At 36.1% G+C, this 20717-nt stretch overlaps 1 protein-coding gene across 1 annotated transcript in view; it reads left to right on the forward strand.

The window, feature by feature from the left end:
- Positions 1–20717, forward strand: part of LRP1B (LDL receptor related protein 1B) — a 2209913-nt gene that overhangs the window by 2081367 nt on the left and 107829 nt on the right. Inside the window, exons 80-83 of the mRNA XM_025261770.3 lie at positions 4476–4592; positions 8876–9049; positions 10935–11060; positions 20507–20671. Of these exons, the coding sequence (XP_025117555.3) occupies positions 4476–4592; positions 8876–9049; positions 10935–11060; positions 20507–20671 (582 nt within the window). The remainder of the gene's footprint in view (positions 1–4475; positions 4593–8875; positions 9050–10934; positions 11061–20506; positions 20672–20717) is intronic.

A 20717-nucleotide genomic window follows, 5' to 3' on the forward strand; every position in this document is an offset into this window, starting at 1 on the left:
AGCCTTGACGAGACAGACCTTTGTCGGCAAAGTAATGTCTCTGCTTTTGAATATGCTATCTAGGTTGGTCATAACTTTCCTTCCAAGGAGTAAGCATCTTTTAATTTCATGGCTGCAGTCACCATTGAGAGTGATTTTGGAGCCCCATGAAACAAAGTCTACCACTGTTTCCACTGTTTCCCCATCTAGTTCTCATGAAGTGATGGGACCAGATGCCATGATCTTCGTTTTCTGAATGTTGAGCTTTAAGTCAACTTTTTCATTTTCCTCGTTCACTTTCAGCAAGAGGCTTTTTAGTTATTCTTCATTTTCTGCCATAAGGGTGGTGTCATCTGCATATTTGAGGTTATTAGTATTTCTCCTGGCAATCTTGATTCCAGCTTGTGCTTCTTCCAGCCCAGCGTTTCTCATGATGTACTCTGCATATAAGTTAAATAAGCAGGGTGACAATATACAGCCTTGATGTATTCCTTTTCCTATTTGGAACCAGTCTGTTGTTCCATGTCCAGTTCTTACTGTTGCTTCCTGACCTGCATACAGGTTTCTCAAGAGGCAGGTCAGGTGGTCTGGTATTCCCATCTCTTTCAGAATTTTCCACAGTTTATTGTGATCCACACTGTCAAAGGCTTTGGCATAGTCAATGAAGCAGAAATAGATGTTTTTCTGGACTCTCTTGCTTTTTTGATGATCCAGCAGATGTTGGCAATTTGATCTCTGGTTCCTCTGCCTTTTCTAAAACCAGCTTGAACATCTGGAAATTCACGTATTGCTGAAGCCTGGCTTGGAGAATTTTGAACATTACTAGCATGTGAGATGAGTGCAATTGTGTGGTAGTTTGAGCATTCTTTAGCATTGCCTTTCTTTAGGATTGGAATGATATGTATGTGGGGGGAACCCAGTGGCTCAGTGGTAAAGAATCTGCCTACCAAGTAGGAGATGCAGGTTCAATCCCTGGGTTGGAAGATCTTATGGAGACGGGATCTTCAGCACACTCCAGTATTCTTGCCTGGGAAATCCCATAGACAAAGGAGCCTTGTGAGCTATAATCCAGGTTTCACAAAGAGTCTGACAGGACCTTGTAGCTGAGCACACAAACTCACATGGAAGCACATATATGTGTAAAAATAACTTTAACATAGTCTAATATCCAAAACGTTTTATAGGTAACCTCTCTCAGAAATTACTTAAAATTTTTTTTTAAATAAATTAGACATAGCAGTAAATATCTTTACCTCTTTTTGGACCCCTTTTATCACCTCTTAAATCAAGAATAGGGTATTGCACACTTGCTTGTTATTACTACCTTACAAAGCTCAATTTTGCTATAACATGAAATCTACATAATCTCTTTCTCCCTTTCTGAAAACATAATTTATTTCTCTTCTCCAGGTCTTCTCTCTTAAATATCACATTGGTATTATGGCCAGTTCTCATAAGATTTTGCCTCTGCCATTTTCCGTCTTCTTTTTAGACCACGGTGGAAATAAGGGAACTAGTAGAAGGATCTTGGAAAAATTTAAAGTTAAAAGTTAGATTAAAAAATCCCTAAAATGTAAACTTAGTCTTAATATCATGGGAGATGTTAAAAAAAATGATTAGGGCCATTATCATGTGCTCCTAAAACTTATCAGGACTTTTTCTTTTATAAGTTGTTTCTTTTCAAATTGTCTTTCTATTATGCTGAATTAGAACAAGTAGACATTTTATTTTAAATTTTATGTACTTTCACTGACTTGGTTCCAAATATTCACCATTCCCAGTTCAGATAAGAATGACTTTCCTAGGAATTGATTTTTTTCCCCCACTTTATTTTTGCTTCTTTATTAAAGACAAAAAAGATGTAATATTTTAAAGATATAGAAATGGACTTGTTCTTTCATATAAACTTGACTCACCTCTGTAACAGAAGTTAGTTTACTTCTTCTTTAACTTTTTAATTTAAAGACTGTCTCTTTTATCAAATGGCTTAGGGAGAAATCAAAGTCATTGATTTGTGGATTTCAGTTCAGTTCAGTTCAGTCACTCAGTCTTGTCTGATTCTTTGCGACCCCATGAATTGCAGCACACCAGGCCTCCCTGTCCATCACCAACTCCTGAGTTCACCCAAACTCATGTCCATCGAGTCAGTGATGCCATCCAGCCATCTCATCCTCTGTTGTCCCTTTCTCCTCATGCCTCCAATCCCTCCCAGCATCAGAGTCTTTTCCAATGAGTCAACTCTTCGCATGAGGTGGCCAAAGTACTAGAGTTTCAGCTTCAGCATCATTCCTTCCAAAGAACACCCAGGGCTGATCTCCTTCAGAATGGACTGGTTGGATCTCCTTGATTTAGGGGAATATAAATCCCACTCATCTAAAAGCTTGTGGTAAAATTTTTGCCTGGATGTAATTTCATCCAAAATAGTACAGTATGGGACTATAGCTGTATGTGTCTTAAGCCTAGACTAATACTGCAATGTATGACACATATGAAAAAATTTTACTGCTGTTGAATCTGAAAAAACAATATTGGTAATTAAATTAGATTAATACCTATTGTTTTCTTCATTTCTATGATTAACAAATTTAATATTTAAATGTAAAGATCAATTTGGTTGAGAACAACTTTTTTTTTTTAATCTACCACTTTATTGTATAACACTGGTGGAAGGAAAAGAAAAGGATTTTAAATCTTTTGTAGACAATGATTTTGAAGTAGAATGGTGGCAGCAAGAAGTTGGATCATTTTATGTTTCACGTTACTCATAATTACACATGAAAAAGCTAAGACCTAATATCCACCGTAACTCCAAATAGCAAATTAATCATTGAGCAGAAACTAGTAAAACATGGGCCACTTGTTTTAATTGGTAAGTCATTTCTCAGAGGCTGATTGGACATAGAACATTTCTTTTTTTTTTTTTTTTTAATTTTATTTTATTTTTAAACTTTACATAACTGTATCAGTTTTGCCAAATATCAAAATGAATCCGCCACAGGTATACATGTGTTCCCCATCCTGAACCCTCCTCCCTCCTCCCTCCCCATTCCATCCCTCTGGGTCGTCCCAGTGCACCAGCCCCAAGCATCCAGTATCGTGCATCGAACCTGGACTGGCAACTCGTTTCATACATGATATTTTACATGTTTCAATGCCATTCTCCCAAATCTTCCCACCCTCTCCCTCCCTCACAGAGTCCATAAGACTGTTCTATACATCTATATTACACCTGAGAAATATTTTTATTTAGTTTAATTATATTTGGGATAGACACATACATTACTGAAAAACTATTCCCAAATGATTTTCACCATGATATGTTTTCATTTTGATTGTTAAATTATGATCCATCTACAAGAAAGTACAATTAGTGTAAACTCAAAAATACATTTCATTCAGTTGCCTTGCCTTTAAGATGGCATTAAATTTCCTCAATTTTTTTTTTTCATTGAATGATCTCATTCAGAAAGCTTTTTAGCATGCAGATGTTAAAGGTAATTTGACTGCCTTGTAGTTTCAAAGTGTGTCATACGTCACATCTATAGTCTAGCTATGTTGTAAAAATTGAATATCTACAGCAACAAAGATTTATTATAGAATTCATATGTTATGGGTCTTACTTTTCTAAACTGAAGGAAGTTTACCTGAGGAATTCTATGCGTTGATGATATTTGTGCAACAAGACACTGACTAGATCCCAATTATATTATGAAATAAAAAATTGAATAAATAGAAAAACATTATTTTTTATTGCATGTCATTTTAGTCCAGTGGTATTCATTAACAGATACTGATAAAAAGAAATACATGACAGTCTCAGAGCAAATTAATTATTAGAGTAAAAAATTAGAGTGAAAAATGTAAGTACAACAAGAAACTTAATTAAGGAATTTACTATTCATTATTCCCTATTGTAAACATCAATCTTTAGTCAATTTAAACTTCAGCATGCACACAGGTGTCTCATAACACTATAGACCAACTCAAGCTGGTGAAAATATCTTATGATTAAGCTCATGAACCTTTTATTTTCTGCAAAATGCACCTTCATGAAAAGATTAAAAATATAGCTAATTACCTGGAATTATTTTAAACAATGGTTGGATAAATGATTTAAATGATGAATTAATTCTGTGTGTACTCTAAAGATTAAAAAAAAAAAGTCACAAGAAAGTCTTCTAGAAAACAACCATAATTAAGAAACCAGTAAGAGTAGAAGGGAGGGGTATTTAGGATGGCTTTTCCTACATGAAGTAAAAATATTTCTTGCTACACTGTATTACATAAATTCTGTGTAATTTATTAACACATATTTCAGATAGAGATTAAGTTATTTCATTTTTTTCTGATTTTTGCACTATCATGATATAGACTAGGTAATTTCTAAGCTGTTTGAAAAAATTTTCAATTATAACAATACATTAAAGAGAAGAAACATAATTTTAAATAATCTCAACTGTATTGCTGTCATTTGTCTGTGCATGTTGATTTTACAGGTCTGGCTGTGGATCATTTCAGTGAACGGATATACTGGGCTGATCTTGAACTGTCTGTTATTGGCAGCGTTCTGTACGATGGTTCTGATTCTGTAGTCTCTGTGACCAGCAAACAAGGTTTGTGAAGTGCTTTTGTTTCTGCCTTTAATTACCACTGGGAATATTAAATAATGAAACATAGATAAAATTATGAAAGCCTTGCATTCTATATTTCCTCAATTTATGTCTCTTTTCAACTTACTGTGTAGTTGTGTGTGTGTGTTTGCGTGGGTACTCAGTCATGTCCAACTCTTTATGACCCCACAGACTGTAGCCTACCAGGCTTCTTTGTCCATGGGATTCCCAGGCAATAATATTAAAGTGGGTTGCCATTTCTTTCTTCTGGGGATTTTCCCCATTCAGGAATCAAGCTCGTGTCCCCTGCATCTCCTGCATTGGCAGGTAGATTCTCTACCACCTGGGAATCTCATTTCAACTTGTAGCTCTTAATGTTCATCGCAATTTTCATTCCTACTACTAAGAATAACAAAGAGGCCACACCAGAAGAACTTCTCGACTCCAGGACAAATGTGATGCATTGCTACTGGATTCAGAAAATATTCATTCTGTTTGTTGCTTCTGTGGATGTTCTTTTCTGAGCAGAAGACTTCAAGGAGTCAAGATTAGTGCCTGGGAACACTAATTTTTATTTCAAATTGCAGTGATAAGTAGGAAATGAGTTACTTTATAGTAAAACATCATAGTAACATTTATTAGTTTAGGTAATTGATAGGGACACTCTCATCCATGTGAAAAGCAATGTGTAAAAAATGAGAGTGTACTTCTATAAGTGACTGAAAATCTACTGGTGCTCTTCTTTCATGGCACCCTTTTTATCTCCATCTCTATGTCTATCTTCTGTTTTTCACTCTCATTTTTTACTCGCTTCTGTGACTCACACTTTCCTTGCCAGGGAATCTCAGTTCTTTCTGCTTAATTTATTTCCCTTCATTTTCTCTTTCTCTTTCTTACCAAAACCCCTTAGCTATTTACCACAATTTGTTCACAACTTATACTTGAAGTTTTATATTTGCATACTAATTTACAAGTAAGTAAATAAGTTTTACGTACTTACTGCTTTGCTTCCAGTTTTTTTCTTTCTTTCTTTCTTAAGCAAAAGCAGAGAAGCTGCTAGAAGAATAATTGCATTGAACTTTCACTGTGCCTTTACTAGAAGAGTGTTTTTTGTTTAATAACACTAAATGGAAAAAAAAAATTCAACATTCATGTAATTGATTACAAAAATTAACCCATTTTAGTTCAAATGTATATTTTACTATTTCAAGAAACAATAAAGAAAAATACATATTAAAAGGCATTTTATGTTTTACAACATTTAGATTATAAGTAAAATATAAATGTTGCTATTTCACTTTTTATAAATTTTGGTACCAAAGTTATATATTTTTATTAAAAAATCTCTAAAAATAGCCATTTTGTAAAATGTGAGAAATTATTATTACTGTTATTCTCAGCCAAACTAATTGTATATATGATTGACATTCACCAATTTATTTTCTTTATACTATTTCTAAAATAGACAATAGAATGTCAGATTTGGGGGAATTATTTTACTATTCAAAACCAATTTATGATTGATAAAATTATTGTTCAGACAATTAATTTGACCATTAATTTTACACAGTGGTGGTGACAAATAGATTCAAGGGCTTAGATCTGCTAGACGGAAAGCCTGAGAACTATGGACAGAGGTTCACAACACCATACAAGAGGCAGTAACCAAAACCATCCCCAAGAAAAAGAAATGCAAGAAGGCAAAGTGGTTGTCTGAGGAGGCCTTACAAATAGCTGAGAAAAGCAAAGAAGTAAAAGGCAAAGGAGAAGAGGAAAGATATACCCAACTGAATGCAGGGTTCCAGAGAAGAGCAAGGAGAGACAAGAAAGTCTTCTTAAGTAAACAATCCAAAGAAATGGAGGAAAACAACAGAATGGGAAATACTAGGGATCTCTTCAAGAAAATTGGAGATACCAAGGGACCATTTCATGCAAAGACTGGCACAATAAAACACAGAAATGGTAGGAACTTAATGAAGCAAAAGAGATTAAGAAGAGGTGGCAAGAATACACAAGAACTATACAGAAAGATGACCTGGATAACCATGATGGTGTGTGTGGTCACTCAACAAGAGCCAGACAGCCTAGAGTGTGAAGTCAAGTGGGCTTTAGGGAGGCATCTTTACTAACAAAGCTAGTGGAATGGAATTCCAGCTAGGTGATGGAATTCCAGCTGAGCTACTTCAAATCCTAAAAGATGATACTGTTAAATTGCTGCACTTTAAAATCAGCAATTGGAAAACTCATCAGTGGCCACAGAATTGGAAAAGATCAGTTTTCAATCCAATCCCAAAGAAAGGCAATGCCAAAGAGTGTTCAAACTAGCATACAATTGTACTCATTTCATATGCTAGCAAGATAATCCTCAAAATCCTTCATGCCAAACTTCAACAGTGTGTGAACCATGAAATTCCAGATGTTCAAGCTGGATTTAGAAAAGGCAGTGGAACCAGAGATCAAATTGCCAACATCCACTGGATCATAGAAAAAGCAAGCTGCTACTGCTGCTAAGTCACGTCAGTCATGTCCAACTCTGTGCGACCCCCATAGACGGCAGCCCACCAGGCTCCACCGTCCCTGGGATTCTCCAGGCAAGAACACTGGAGTGGGTTGCCATTTCCTTCTCCAATGCATGGAAGTGAAAAGTGAAAGTGAAGTCCTTCAGTCGTGTCCGACTCTTCACGACCCCATGGACTGCAGCCTACCAGGCTCCTCCGTCCATGGGATTTTCCAGGCAAGAGTACTGGAGTGAAGTGCCATTGCCTTTTCCAGAAAAAGCAAGAGAGTTCCATAAAAACATCCACTTCTGCTTCATTGACTATGCTAAAGTTTTTGATTGTGTGGATCAAAACAAACTATGGAAAATTCTTCAAGAAATGGGAATACCTGACCACCTTACCTGTCTACTGAGAAACCTGTATGCAGGCCAAAAAGCAACAGTTAGAACCAGACATGAAAAAATGGACTGGTTCCAAAGGGGGAAAGGAGTAGGTCAAGGCTGTATATTGTCACCCTGCTTATTTAACTTTTATTCAGAGTACATCATGTGAAATGCCAGCTGAATGAATCACAAGCTGAAATAAAGATTGCCAGAAGAAATATAATTGACCTCAGATATGTAGATAACACTATGTTAATAACAGAAAGAAAAAAGGAACCAAAGAGCTTCTTGATAGACATTAAAGAGGAGGGTTGAAAAGCTGGCTTAAAACTCAAAATTTAAAATATTATGATCATGGCATCCAGTCCTATCACTTCATGGCAAATGGAGAGAAAGTGGGAAAGGTGACAGACTGTATTTTCTTGGGCTCCAAAATCACTACAGACTATGACTGCAGCCATGAAATTTAGACTTCCTCCTTGGAAGAAAATCTATGACAAACCTAGACAGCATATTAAAAAGCAGTGGCATCACTTGGTCTATAAAGGTCCAGATAGTCAAAGCTATGGTTTTTCCATTATCATGTATGAATGTGAGTGCTGGACCAGAAAAAAGGCTCAGAAAAAAGGCTGAGTGCTGAAGAATTGATACTTTTGAATTGTGGTGCTGAAAAAGACTCTTCAGAGTCCCTTGGTCAGTAAGGAGATCAAGCCAGTCAATCCTTAAAGAAGTCAATCCTGAATATTCATTAGAAGGACTGATGCTGAAGCTGAAGCTCCAATACTTTGGCCACCTGATGCAGACCCAGAGAGCTGATTCATTGGAAAAGACCCTGATGCTGGGAAAGTTTGAGGGCAGGAGGAGAAGCAGGGGTACAGAGGATGAGATGGTTGGATGACATCACTTACTCAATAGACACAAGTTTGAGCAAACTCCAGGAGATAGTGAAAGACAGGGAAGTCTAGTGTGCTGCAGTCCACAGGGCCACAAAGAGTAGGACACAACTGAGCAACTGAAACACAAGACAATGAGACTTTTGTGAACTGTTTTTGTGCAGTGGTTATCAATGTTATGTAAGCTTTATGTTTGTTTGCAAACTGTACAACAGAAAAGATTACTCTGTATAATAAGCCCCCCAGGAAATGCTTTGTGATGGTAAAATTGATTAAAGTGGTGATGGAAATGTTTTTTATGTTCTTAGTGATAAGTTTAATATCGCACATATTTTTACTGCTAATAAATCAGTCATCAATTTTAGCTAATATTAAAAATATTCTAATTCTAAAAGTGTTTATGAACAGGAATAAGATTTTTGATATGATCTTGAATAAGTTTAGTTTTCTTAAGACTGACTGACTGACTTTACATTTGCAACTTTTATAACTCCACTTTTAAAAAATTCTAGGTTTGTTACATCCACATAGGATTGATGTCTTTGAAGATTATATATATGGAGCAGGTCCTAAAAATGGTGTGTTTCGAGTACAAAAATTTGGCCATGGTTCAGTAGAGTACCTAGCTCTAAATGTTGACAAAACAAAAAGTGTTTTGATTTCTCATCGCTATAAACAACTAGATTGTAAGTATAATATTTTATGCTATTGTCTATCTTGGCAAAGTTTCTTTCTTATGATTCTCAAAATAAAGAATTTGTAAATTCAAAACTCTTTTCGTGGCTTAACTCCAGTAAGTTAAGTCACTTTAATTTTGATTGCACCAGACTTTTCAAATTATCAAAGGCAAGATATAAATAATGCAAAAGTTTCTATTTCTGCTATAACAGATATGAAAATTTCAGGATTTGGTTGTGTTTTCTTGGAATTAGAATAAATTTGTTATAAAAATTTCTCTCATAGTATGTTTTTATTTCTAAATTCTTAATAAAACCTGATATGTCTATAGTTAAACCATGCAAGTAAGGAAATTTATCATTAGCCTTTTCACTCACTGATAACCAAGTAACAATTATAGATCTAACATTTAATCTTTAAAGGTATCTGAGGATATTGTTCCCAAGAATTGTATTTTCTCTGATTGTTTATGATTTTTACTGCTACTTTCTCTCCTAAAAAGAGAGAAATATTTAACATCGGTATCTTGAAAGATATGTTTCAAGCACAGCCATAAAAATATTGAAGAGCAAAGAAATAAAATGTGGCTGAAATTCAAGTGATCTGAGTTTATGTATCAGTTCACCCTTCAAAATATTGTTTAAGATTTACTTATATTAATAATTATTCCTTATGGTGAATAAAAAGGATTTAATTTCATTCAGTATGATCTGGAAAGGTAAGAATTGTATCAAATTGTATCATATCAGGTTAAAACAACATATACTTCGCTAAAACCTTCTTCTATTCATGCTTTTGCTGCTTTTTACCAATGATCTGACACATATCATTCCAAGGTTAATATGAGGACATCACCCTCTCAACCTCTAGTTCTGTCTGATTCATATTCATGGTCAAATATTGCCATCTTCATGAAAAATCTATAAAGTCTGCCCTAAGTATAATAGGTACTTGAGTAGTGGTTTTTACACAATGAAAGTGACTTTCATAGTCACCATTTCACTTTCTTAATGTCATTTCTGTTTCATTCTAATGACAGATTCTGTACAGAAAGCCACAAAGCAGCTGTTGCTATAGAGGATACTGATTGGATAGAAATTTAGACAAAAATAAATGTGGTACCCATTTATCTATGCACACATCTGATGGAAAGGAAACCACATTAGACATGTTTTCTAGAGAGAAAAAGTCATGTTTTGTTTGTGTTCTAACAGACAACTACATATGGATTGTAAGCCTTTGTAAATATCAGAGGGAGTTGTTTATGTCTGTTAAACTGGTCTTGAAACTATTTAAAATGAGAATTAGATCCCCAAGACTTCAGTTGGCTTGACTTTTACAATAGTCCTAAACTGTACTTCTGTGTCTCAGATCAACTCTTTGCCAAAGGAAAAGTGACAAATTATGTGTTTGATTTTCCTCTCCCTCATGGAAAATGTAAATTAAGATACATTTTCTATTAATAATAGATGCTGGGTTGTTTTTGTTTAGTCACTAAATCATGTCTGACTCTTTTGTGACCCCATGGAGGCATGCAACCCCCTAGGCTCCTCTGTCCATGGGATTTCCCAGGCAACAATGCTGGAGTGGGTTGCCATTTCCTTCTCCAGGGGATCTTCCTGACCCAGAGATCAAATCCGAGTGTCCGGCATTGGCAGGCGGATTCTTTATCACTGAGCGAGCAGGGAAACCCTTAGATATTGGTTAGTAATCTCTTTTCATCTATAAAGGAGTACTGGAATATTGAAACAATATACTCTTGGTAAAAAAAAAAATGATGTTATTTCTTTTCAACATTGCTAATTCATCATTTAACCTTGTTGAATTTTATGTTTTTGAAACCTATTGTATTTACAGTTATGTTCTTTTTTTGTTTTGTTTTGTTTTGATCAGTACCCAATCCATGCTCGGATCTAGCATGTGAATTCCTCTGTTTACTGAATCCTTCTGGGGCCACTTGTGCATGCCCAGAAGGAAAATATTTGATTAATGGTACCTGCAATGATGACAGCTTGTTAGGTAGGTAAACTTCATTATTCTGTAAATAATGAATTACTGTGTAGAATAAATGTTCACAACTACTGAAACTGAGCAGAATTAGCTACTCAGTAATCACTGATATCATTTCCATGATATCACTGGTTCGTGAGTGCCTATATAAGCTATTATTTTCTCTGATAATGACTTCCTATTAGTTGATTGTACATTTATTACAAAGCTGCACTGAGCACCTACCATGCATGAAAGAGTAAATTAAGAGACCTTTTTATATAGCTCTTGTATCAGTTAAGATAATGATATTTCTGAGGGTACCATTCAGCTGTTAGTTTAAACCAAACTACCAAATCCATTTATCCATTTAGTAACTTTATATTGAACAACTTCTGTGTGCCAACACTTGTTTAGAAACTAAGTCTTAGTTTCCTCTGTAAAGTCTGATTAATAATAAATACTACTACTCTTATTAATAATAAATATAATAAACATTTTGAGAACTTATGAGCAAATATAACATTAATTTAGAAACCAAGAACTAAGTTAGAAGCAAACTACAAATGTTTCAGTTTATGCTTTAGAAGCTACCGGTTGGAACAAACATTTAAAACCTGAAACATTATTTCAGATGCTGGAGTGTATTAAATAGCAAAACATAAAAAATAAAAAACAAAAATAGTGTGTTGAAAAGGGTGGGGGAAGAATTGTCTCTGGGATATCCAGACAGACTTTCAATAGTTTATTCATATTCAAGACATTAGCCATAATGGGAAAAAGTGCTAAGAAAAAAGAAAATCAACACATTAATTTTATGTCACAGACAAAAGCACAGTGCTCCAAAATCACTTGCAGGTCACAGCAAACGTTTTTCCAATGAGACACACACTTAGGATCTCTTCATAGCAGGGCTTCCTACCTGTTGCATTAACATTTCTCTGTTAGAATGAACTCTTTGCATGAACACAGAATCTTTGTTCTCTGTCAGCATCTCTATGCCCATACCATTGTCTCCTTGTTCTCTGATGAGCGTTATATGCCATCTAAACACTTTTGCATTTCCTAAGGCACTCAGTGTCTAAAACTGTCAGAGCTCTTTTATTTAGTATATATTTTAAAGTACTGAATATCCATAGCTGAAGATCTTCCAAAGATGAAATGATGAATGTCACAAACACCAATAAATAGATCTTTATGGAAATGGTGATATAAGCTACAGAAGAGACAAAGTTCAAACTGTTAGGAAAAATTTGATGATTATCCAATTAGAGAAAAGATTAGAATTTCCTATAGAATATGACCTTAGAATAAGATCTGCAAAGATAGATTAGATTTAGGTTAGGTAGGAATGAATGAAGAGGACATTGAAACAGAAGAAACTGTCTGAAAACTCATGAAACCATTGAATGTAAAGAAAATAACGAGTCATTTATTCCAGTTAGTATGTCTGATGTGCAAAGTCTGCTATTGGATGGTAGGTTGGAACATGCTTAATGGAAAGCTAAATGTGAATCTTGATTGGTCTTTTGGAAGAGTATTTTAGTGCCAATCATTGAAAAGGGGTGCTCTCCCTAGTACTAGGATGAACCCTTCCTCCTTAACATTTCTCCCAGTCAGAGTTTGCATGATCTCAATTGTGATGACAGAATAATAGAATTACATGCACATGTTCAAACATTATCTGGTGCATTTTTCACTCACTACTCTGACACAGTCATGCAGATGAACTGTGTATGGCCACGAGTTCTACTTCAGTTCAGTTCAGTTGCTTGGTTGTGTCTGACTCTTTGTGACCCCATGAACTGCTGCATGCCAGGCTTCCCTGTCCATCACCAACTCTCGAAGCTTGCTCAAACTCATGTCCATCCAGTTGGAAATGCCATCCAATCAACTCATCCTCTGTCATCCCCTTCTCCTCCTGCCCTCAAACTTTCCCAGCATCAGGGTCTTTTCAAACGAGCCAGCTCTTCGCAACACGTGGCCAAACTATTGCAGTTTCAGCTTCAACATCAGCCCTTCCAATGAACACCAAGGACTGATCTTATTTAGGAAGGACTGATTGGATCTCCTTGCAGTCCAAGGGACTCTCAAGAGTCTTCTCCAACATCAGAGTTCAGAAGCATCAATTCGTCAGCAATTGGCTTTCTTTATAGTCCAATTCTCACATAATTGCAAGACTCCTGGAAAAGCCATAGCTTTGACTAGATGGACATTTGTTGGCAAAATAATGTTTCTGCTTTTTAATACACTGTCTAGGTTGGTCATAGCTTTCCTTCCAAAGAGCAAATGTCTTTTAATTTCATGGCTGCAGTCACCATCTGCAGTGATTTTGGGGCCCTCCAAAATAAAGTCTCTCACTGTTTCCATTGATTCCCCACCTATTTGTAAGTTCTACATAACATCTCAGAAACAGATTCTTCAAAATGTCAACAACTCCTTCCTTGTAGACGATGTACCACATTTTCACTAGTTGCAGACAACCATAAGCAGTGTTCTCAAAGAGCCTCCTGTGCACTGTCTACTTACACTGCTGTTGGGGTGGGAAAGACTCCTGGGAGAGAGATTTGTACTCTGCGTTGAAGCACACAACTTATGCTACTAGTGTGACGTTTACATTGATTGGGGTGTTAGAAGTTTTTGTTTTTTTTTTAATTACCAAGTTGCAGACAGCTTTTGTTGTTTCTCTTTTATAAATAAATAAGATTATCTCTTCTATATAACCTCCCTTTTGCCCCTTTACTTAATGTGAATGTCCTTGTAGTTGTTTAGTCACTAAGTCATGTCTGATTCTTTTGTGACTCCATGGACTGTAGTCCCCCAGGCTCCTCTGTCCACAGAATTCTCCAAGAAGAATACGAGAGTGAGTTGCCATATCCTTCTTGAGTACATCTTCCCAACCCAGGAATCAAATCTGCATCTCCGACTTGGCAGGCAGAGTCTTTACCATTGAGGCATGTGGGAAACCAATAATACAAATAATTAATTCAATAATCCAAAATCAACAAATACATAGGAAGACACTCAAAATTCTCCAAGCTAGGCTCCAACAATACGTGAACCATGAACTTCCAGATGTTCAAGCTGGTTTTAGAAAAGGTAGAGGAACCAGAGATCAAATTGCCAACATTTGCTGGATCATCAAAAAAGCAAGAGAGTTCCAGAAAAACATCTATTTCTGCTTTATTGATTTTGCCAAAGCCTTTGACTATGTGGATCACAAAAACTGTGGAAAATTCTGAAAGAGATGGGAATACCAGACCACCTGACCTACCTCTTGAGAAACCTATAGGCAGGTCAGGAAGCAACAGTTAGAACTGGATGTGGAACAACAGACTGGTTCCAAATAGGAAAAGGAGTACGTCAAGGCTGTGTATTGTCACCCTGCTTATTTAACTTATATGCAGAGTACATCATGAGAAACGCTGGGCTGGAGGAAGCACAAGCTGGAATCAAAATTGCTGGGAGAAGTATCAATAACCTCAGATATGCAGATGAAAAACTGAAGTATGGAGAGGTTCAATTGACTGTCTAACAATACTTAATAATGGTAGTACTCTAAGGTGGACCTAGGCATTCCACAGTCTTCATCATCATAATGCACTCTAGTGCCTCCAATCCACCCAAAGTATCCATGTCCAGAGTAATTGGAAAATACTAGAAATAACATGCAGAAAGTGCCCAGCACAATGCCTTGCAAAAAATAGACATACAGCACTCTAATATAAACCTGTCATGAAGATAGCAAAAAAAATTAAGTAATTTTTTTTTGGTCAAGAATCTGCCTGTAGCGCAGGAGACTCAGGTTCAATCCCTGGGTCAGAAAGATGCCCTGGAAAGGGCATGGTGATCCACTACAGCATTCTTGTCTGGATAATTGGGTTGTCTTGTCCTGTCCATGGGTTCACAAACAGGCAGACATGACTGAGTGACTAACACTTTCACTTTTCACTTTGCAAGTTTTAAATGAGGAAGCATTTTATGTAAATACACACTTAACCAAAATCTTAAACTCTTTTAGAAATTTTAGTTTTATGTTTTCAACCCAACCTGAAAGGCATGATTACAGAAAACACCTCAACATTTATTTTGTAATTAAAAAAAATCTTATATATTGAATAATGCAAGTGTTAAAATTATTCACATTGGCTTTTATATATATAAGCTTTGGTAATGGATGACTTGGAACACTTTGGTTAAGTATATAAATAAATGGAGTTTAGAATTATTGATTAGTATAGATAAAAGCCAATTAATTTTTCCTGACATTTGATATAGCTAACTTTTTCAGCTCTTTATAATTACTTGCCTTTCTTTAGCTGCTATTGTTAAATGATGAGCACACTGAGTATTTTTAATCTTCATGTAGGAAATTTGAAATTCAAATGTTACCCGTTCTTGGGGAAGTATTCACTTACTCTTCCCTACAGTTGATTATAATTGCTGGAGCTTGGCTTCTGGGGGCAATTTAGATATTGACAAAAGCAGCTTCCATTTTCATTATAGAACTATTACAGTTAGATTTTGAAAGACTATAACTCCACTTTCCTTTCAACAGGCAGTGTTATATGTTTAAATTTCTGGTGCCTAATGAGGCACGTTATAGAAATGCACATATCCTAACATGTAGAGATTCTGAATATATATGCGTTTTGCATAGAACATCCATCAGTGAAACTGCTCCCTCCCATAGTAATCTTAGGTGTGATCATAATACCTTTAATAGTTATCTTCACTATTCACATTCACAACTCCACTTAGGATGTTTCATGCTAAAAGAGTTAGAAATGTTTCGGTAAATTTTATTCTAAGTAAATGCTATTCCCACTCCAGATCTTTCTTGAGAGTTTGATGTCTATAGTCAGCCCTTTGCTAGAGATTCCCACTTCATTTAAATAGGTATTTCCAATTTAATACATTCAGAGATAAAACACTTTAGGTCCTATTGCCCCTTAGTTTGAAACTAAAGGATTATCTTAGTTTTTCCTTTCCCTCTGATGTGATTTTTATCTTCTAGTTATTTTTAGAATGTGTCTACTTTTATCTATCCTACATTATTTTAAAGCCATCATCTTATCCAGCCTGGACAATTTAAACAGAATCCTAATAGTCCCCGTGCTTTCAGTTTAACCCCATCATTACAGTCATTCTTAGACATTCTAGACTTTTCAAAGACTTAACACTACTTTTGAGGAAAAGTCCAACATCCAAGAATCTCCTGTGATACTCTGCTTATCTCTTCAAATTCACTTGTCTTTCAATTCCTTCCTTCACACTCTGTAATCCAGTCCAGTCTTAGTAACTTTCACTGAGTCCCTCCAATGCTCACCTTCTGGCTTTCATAGATTCCATTCCATGTGAGCTGGATTCTCAGTGCACCTCATCTGCACTTGGAACATAATGCTGACTAAGATTGTCACTTGGTAATTTACCAAATGAGTGCCCCGATTTCCTGTTGAAATTTAGCAATACACATTGTACCCCAGATTGCAGGTCTCCATCCTTGAACTATTCCAGTATGGTTAGAACTCAGACTCTCAATTGTGTGTATGTGTATGGTATTTACTTATGTACCTCAAAATTTACAAAGGTCTATAATTTTAACTTTTACTTTCAAGTGTCTTATTTAATATTCACAACAAATCCAAGAGTTAAGTTGTACATGTGTCGTAAAGGCTACCTTAAAGTAGAAATAACTAAGGCTTGGATAGTTTAATTTATGCATAGTAAGGAGCAGATCAGATCAGATCAGTCGCTCAGTCCTGTCCGACTCTTTGCGACCCCATGAACTGCAGCATGCCAGGCCTCCCTGTCCATCACCAACTCCCGGAGTTCACTCAGACTCATGTTCATCGAGTCAGTGATGCCATCCAGCCATCTCATCCTCTGTCGTCCCCTTCTCCTCTTGCCCCCAATCCCTCCCAGCATCAGAGTCATTTCCAATGAGTCAGCTCTTCGAATGAGGTGGCCAAAGTACTGGAGTTTCAGCTTCAGCATCATTCCTTCCAAAGAAATCCCAGGGCTGATCTCCTTCAGAATGGACTGGTTGGATTTCCTTGCAGTCCAAGGGACTCTCAAGAGTCTCCTCCAACACCACAGTTCAAAAGCATCAATTCTTCAGCGCTCAGCCTTCTTCACGGTCCAACTCTCACATCCATACATGACCACAGGAAAAACCATAGCCTTGTCTAGACAGACCTTTGAAGGCAAAGTAAAGTCTCTGCTTTTGAATATGCTATCTAGGTTGGTCATAACTTTCCTTCCAAGGAGTAAGTGTCTTTTAATTTCATGGCTGCAGTCACCATCTGCAATGATTTTGGAGCCCAGAGAAATAAAAGCTGACTCTGTTTCCACTGTTTCCCCATCTATTTCCCAGGAAGTGGTGGGACTGGATGCCATGGTCTTCGTTTTCTGAATGTTGAGCTTTAAGCCAACTTTTTCACTCTCCACTTTCATTTTCATCAAGAGGCTTCTGAGTTCCTCTTCACTTTCTGCCATAAGGGTGGTGTCATCTGCATATCTGAGGTTATTGATGTTTCTCCTGGCAATCTTGATTCCAGCTTGTGTTTCTTCCAGCCCAGCGTTTCTCATGATGTACTCTGCATAGAAGTTAAATAAGCAAGGTGACAATATACAGCTTTGACGTACTCCTTTTCCTATTTGGAACCAGTCTGTTGTTCCATATCTAGTTCTAACTGTTGCTTCCTGACCTGCATACAACTTTCTCAAGAGGCAGATCAGGTGGTCTGGTATTCCCATCTCTTTCAGAATTTTCCACAGTTTATTGTGATCCACACAATCAAAAGCTTTGGCATAGTCAATAAAGCATAAATAGATGTTTTTCTTGAACTCTCTTTCTTTTTCAATGATCCAGTGGATGTTGGCAATTTGATCTCTGGTTCCTCTGTCTTTTCTAAAACCAGCTTGAACATCAGGAAGTTCATGGTTCATATATTGCTGAAGCCTGGCTTGGAGAATTTTGAGCATTACTTTACTAGCGTGTGAGATGAGTGCAATTGTGTGGTACTTTGAGCATTCTTTGGCATTGCCTTTCTTTGGGTTTGGAATGAAAACTGACCTTTTCCAGTCCTGTGGCCACTGCTGAGTTTTCCAAATTCACTGGCATATTGAGTGCAGTCCTTTCACAGCATCATCTTTCAGGATTTGGAATAGCTCAACTGGAATTCTATCACCTCCACTAGCTTTGTTCATAGTGATGCTTTCTAAGGCCCGCTTGACTTCACATTCCAGGATGTCTGGCTCTAGGTCAGTGATCACACCATCGTGAGTATCTGGGTCATGAAGATCTTTTTTGTACAGTTCTTCTGTGTATTCTTGCCATCTCTTCTTAATATCTTCTGCTTCTGTTAGGTCCATACCATTTCTGTCCTTTATCGAGCCCATCTTTGCATGAAATGTTCCTTTGGTATCTCTGATTTTCTTGAAGAGATCCCTAGTCTTTCCCATTCTGTTGTTTTCCTCTATTTCTTTGCACTGATCACCGAAGAAGGCTTTCTTATCTCTTCTTGCTATTCTTTGGAACTCTGCATTCAGATGTTTATATCTTTCCTTTTCTCCTTTGCTTTTCGCTTCTCTTCTTTTCACAGCTATTTGGAAGGCCTCCCCAGACCGCCATTTTGCTTTTTTGCATTTCTTTTCCATGGGGATGGTCTTGATCCCTGTCTCCTGTACAATGTCACGAACCTCATTCCATAGTTCATCAGGCGCTCTATCTATCAGATCTAGGCCCTTAAATCTATTTCTCACTTCCACTGTATAATCATAAGGGATTTGATTTAGGTCATACCCGAATGGTCTAGTGGTTTTCCCTACTTTCTTCTATTTCAGTCTGAATTTGGCAATAAGGAGTTCATGGTCTGAGCCACAGTCAGCTCCTGGTCTTGTTTTTGCTGACTGTATAGAGCTTCTCCATCTTTGGCTGCAAAGAATATAATCAATCTGATTTCGGTGTTGACAATTGGTGATGTCCATGTATAGAGTCTTCTCTTGTGTTGTTGGAAGAGGGTGTTTGTTATGACCAGTGCATTTTCTTGGCAAAACTCTATTAGTCTTTGCCCTGCTTCATTCTGTATTCCAAGGCCAAATCTGGCTGTTACTCCAGGTGTTTCTTGACTTCCTACTTTTGCATTCCAGTCCCCTATAATGAAAAGGAGCAGAACTAGGACCTAAAACCAAATCTTACTATATCAATTGTCACTTTGTTTATACTACGTATATATATAGTGCCTCATGAGAGAGTACTTCATATTACAAATGCAGAATTTAGCAATGCCAACCTGAAGCCTCCCTACTTGAAAAAGTATTGGAAGCTGTTTTGCAATGCCAAAAATCTCAGAATTTGTTTGACACTGCTGATTGTCTCTATTTATGACAGTAGTTATGATACTTGAATTGTTGTCATTTAATGTCACTGAGGCTCTTTAAGATGTTCTTGTGATTATTGCAGTGATATATTCAAGCTGCTGCTATGTCTAGGTCGATGTATCTTGGGTAAAGAATATAGGCTGTTTTGACTTCATACAAAATAAGAATGACTTTAGAAAAAGGCATTTTCTGGATAGACTGCTTCTTAAACTATTGTTAATTGTCTTTGTTCCATTGGACATTGCGCCCTGGTCTACATAGAGCAGTATTTCTAATGGAGAAAGGCCATGTCTATACATACAGAAAAAATCCAGAAAATGATTCCAAACCAATCTTTATCATAAATCAGACTCATTATATTTTTAAAACTAATTCTGTGACCTCAAGGAATGATCATCATTTCCTTTTCAAAGCCAAAATGTATTATGTAGGCAAATTATGCCTAATCAGCTTATATATGGAAATAGATATTTCTGACACTTATCACCGCCTTCTATCAAATCTAAGTAACTTTTTGTTTTGTGTGTTTATAAATATAAGTATGTACATCAAAGAGTATTTTTTCATTTAAATGTTTCCCTATACTATAAATTGTATATATATATGTATGTGTTTATTTCTATATGAACACTATACTATATATATTATATGTATGGATATATATATACTATAATATTTAGCTTACATATTTCAGTTTGGCTTAATATCAGACATTCCTTGAAAAAAAGCCATATTTCCCCATACTGTGAAAAAACACTTATTGGTTGGAAAATATTTTATTTTTAGAAAGTTTCAGTTAGTTTTATTGTTTAATATTTTAACAAATATAAAAAATGGTAAATAGCACTTTAAGCCTGAGAAAGAATAAAAGTTAATTGAATATTTGTGTTCAGCTTCAACAATAGTTGAAATCTGATTCTCTATTTTCAGATAGTATTTTGTTTCTTCTACTTTTATATTAGGTGTATTTAGTTTTGGAATTTCATGGAAAAAAAAAAGTTAAGTCTTAGTATTTAATTTTTATTTGAATTTTTCTTACTCTACCATCTACTGAATGGCATGCTAATTTGTACATTTCTTCTTATAACCAGATGATTCATGCAAATTGACTTGTGAAAATGGAGGAAGATGCATTTTAAATGAGAAGGGTGATTTGAGGTGTCACTGTTGGCCTAGTTATTCAGGAGAAAGATGTGAAATCAACCACTGTAGCAACTACTGTCAAAATGGAGGAACTTGTATGCCATCAGTTCTGGGTAAATAACTGAGTGGTATTGTATGTGCAAATAATGTGCAATTTTC

This window comes from Bubalus bubalis, chromosome 2, assembly GCF_019923935.1.
Source record: "Bubalus bubalis isolate 160015118507 breed Murrah chromosome 2, NDDB_SH_1, whole genome shotgun sequence".
In the NCBI taxonomy this organism is placed as follows: domain Eukaryota; kingdom Metazoa; phylum Chordata; class Mammalia; order Artiodactyla; family Bovidae; genus Bubalus; species Bubalus bubalis.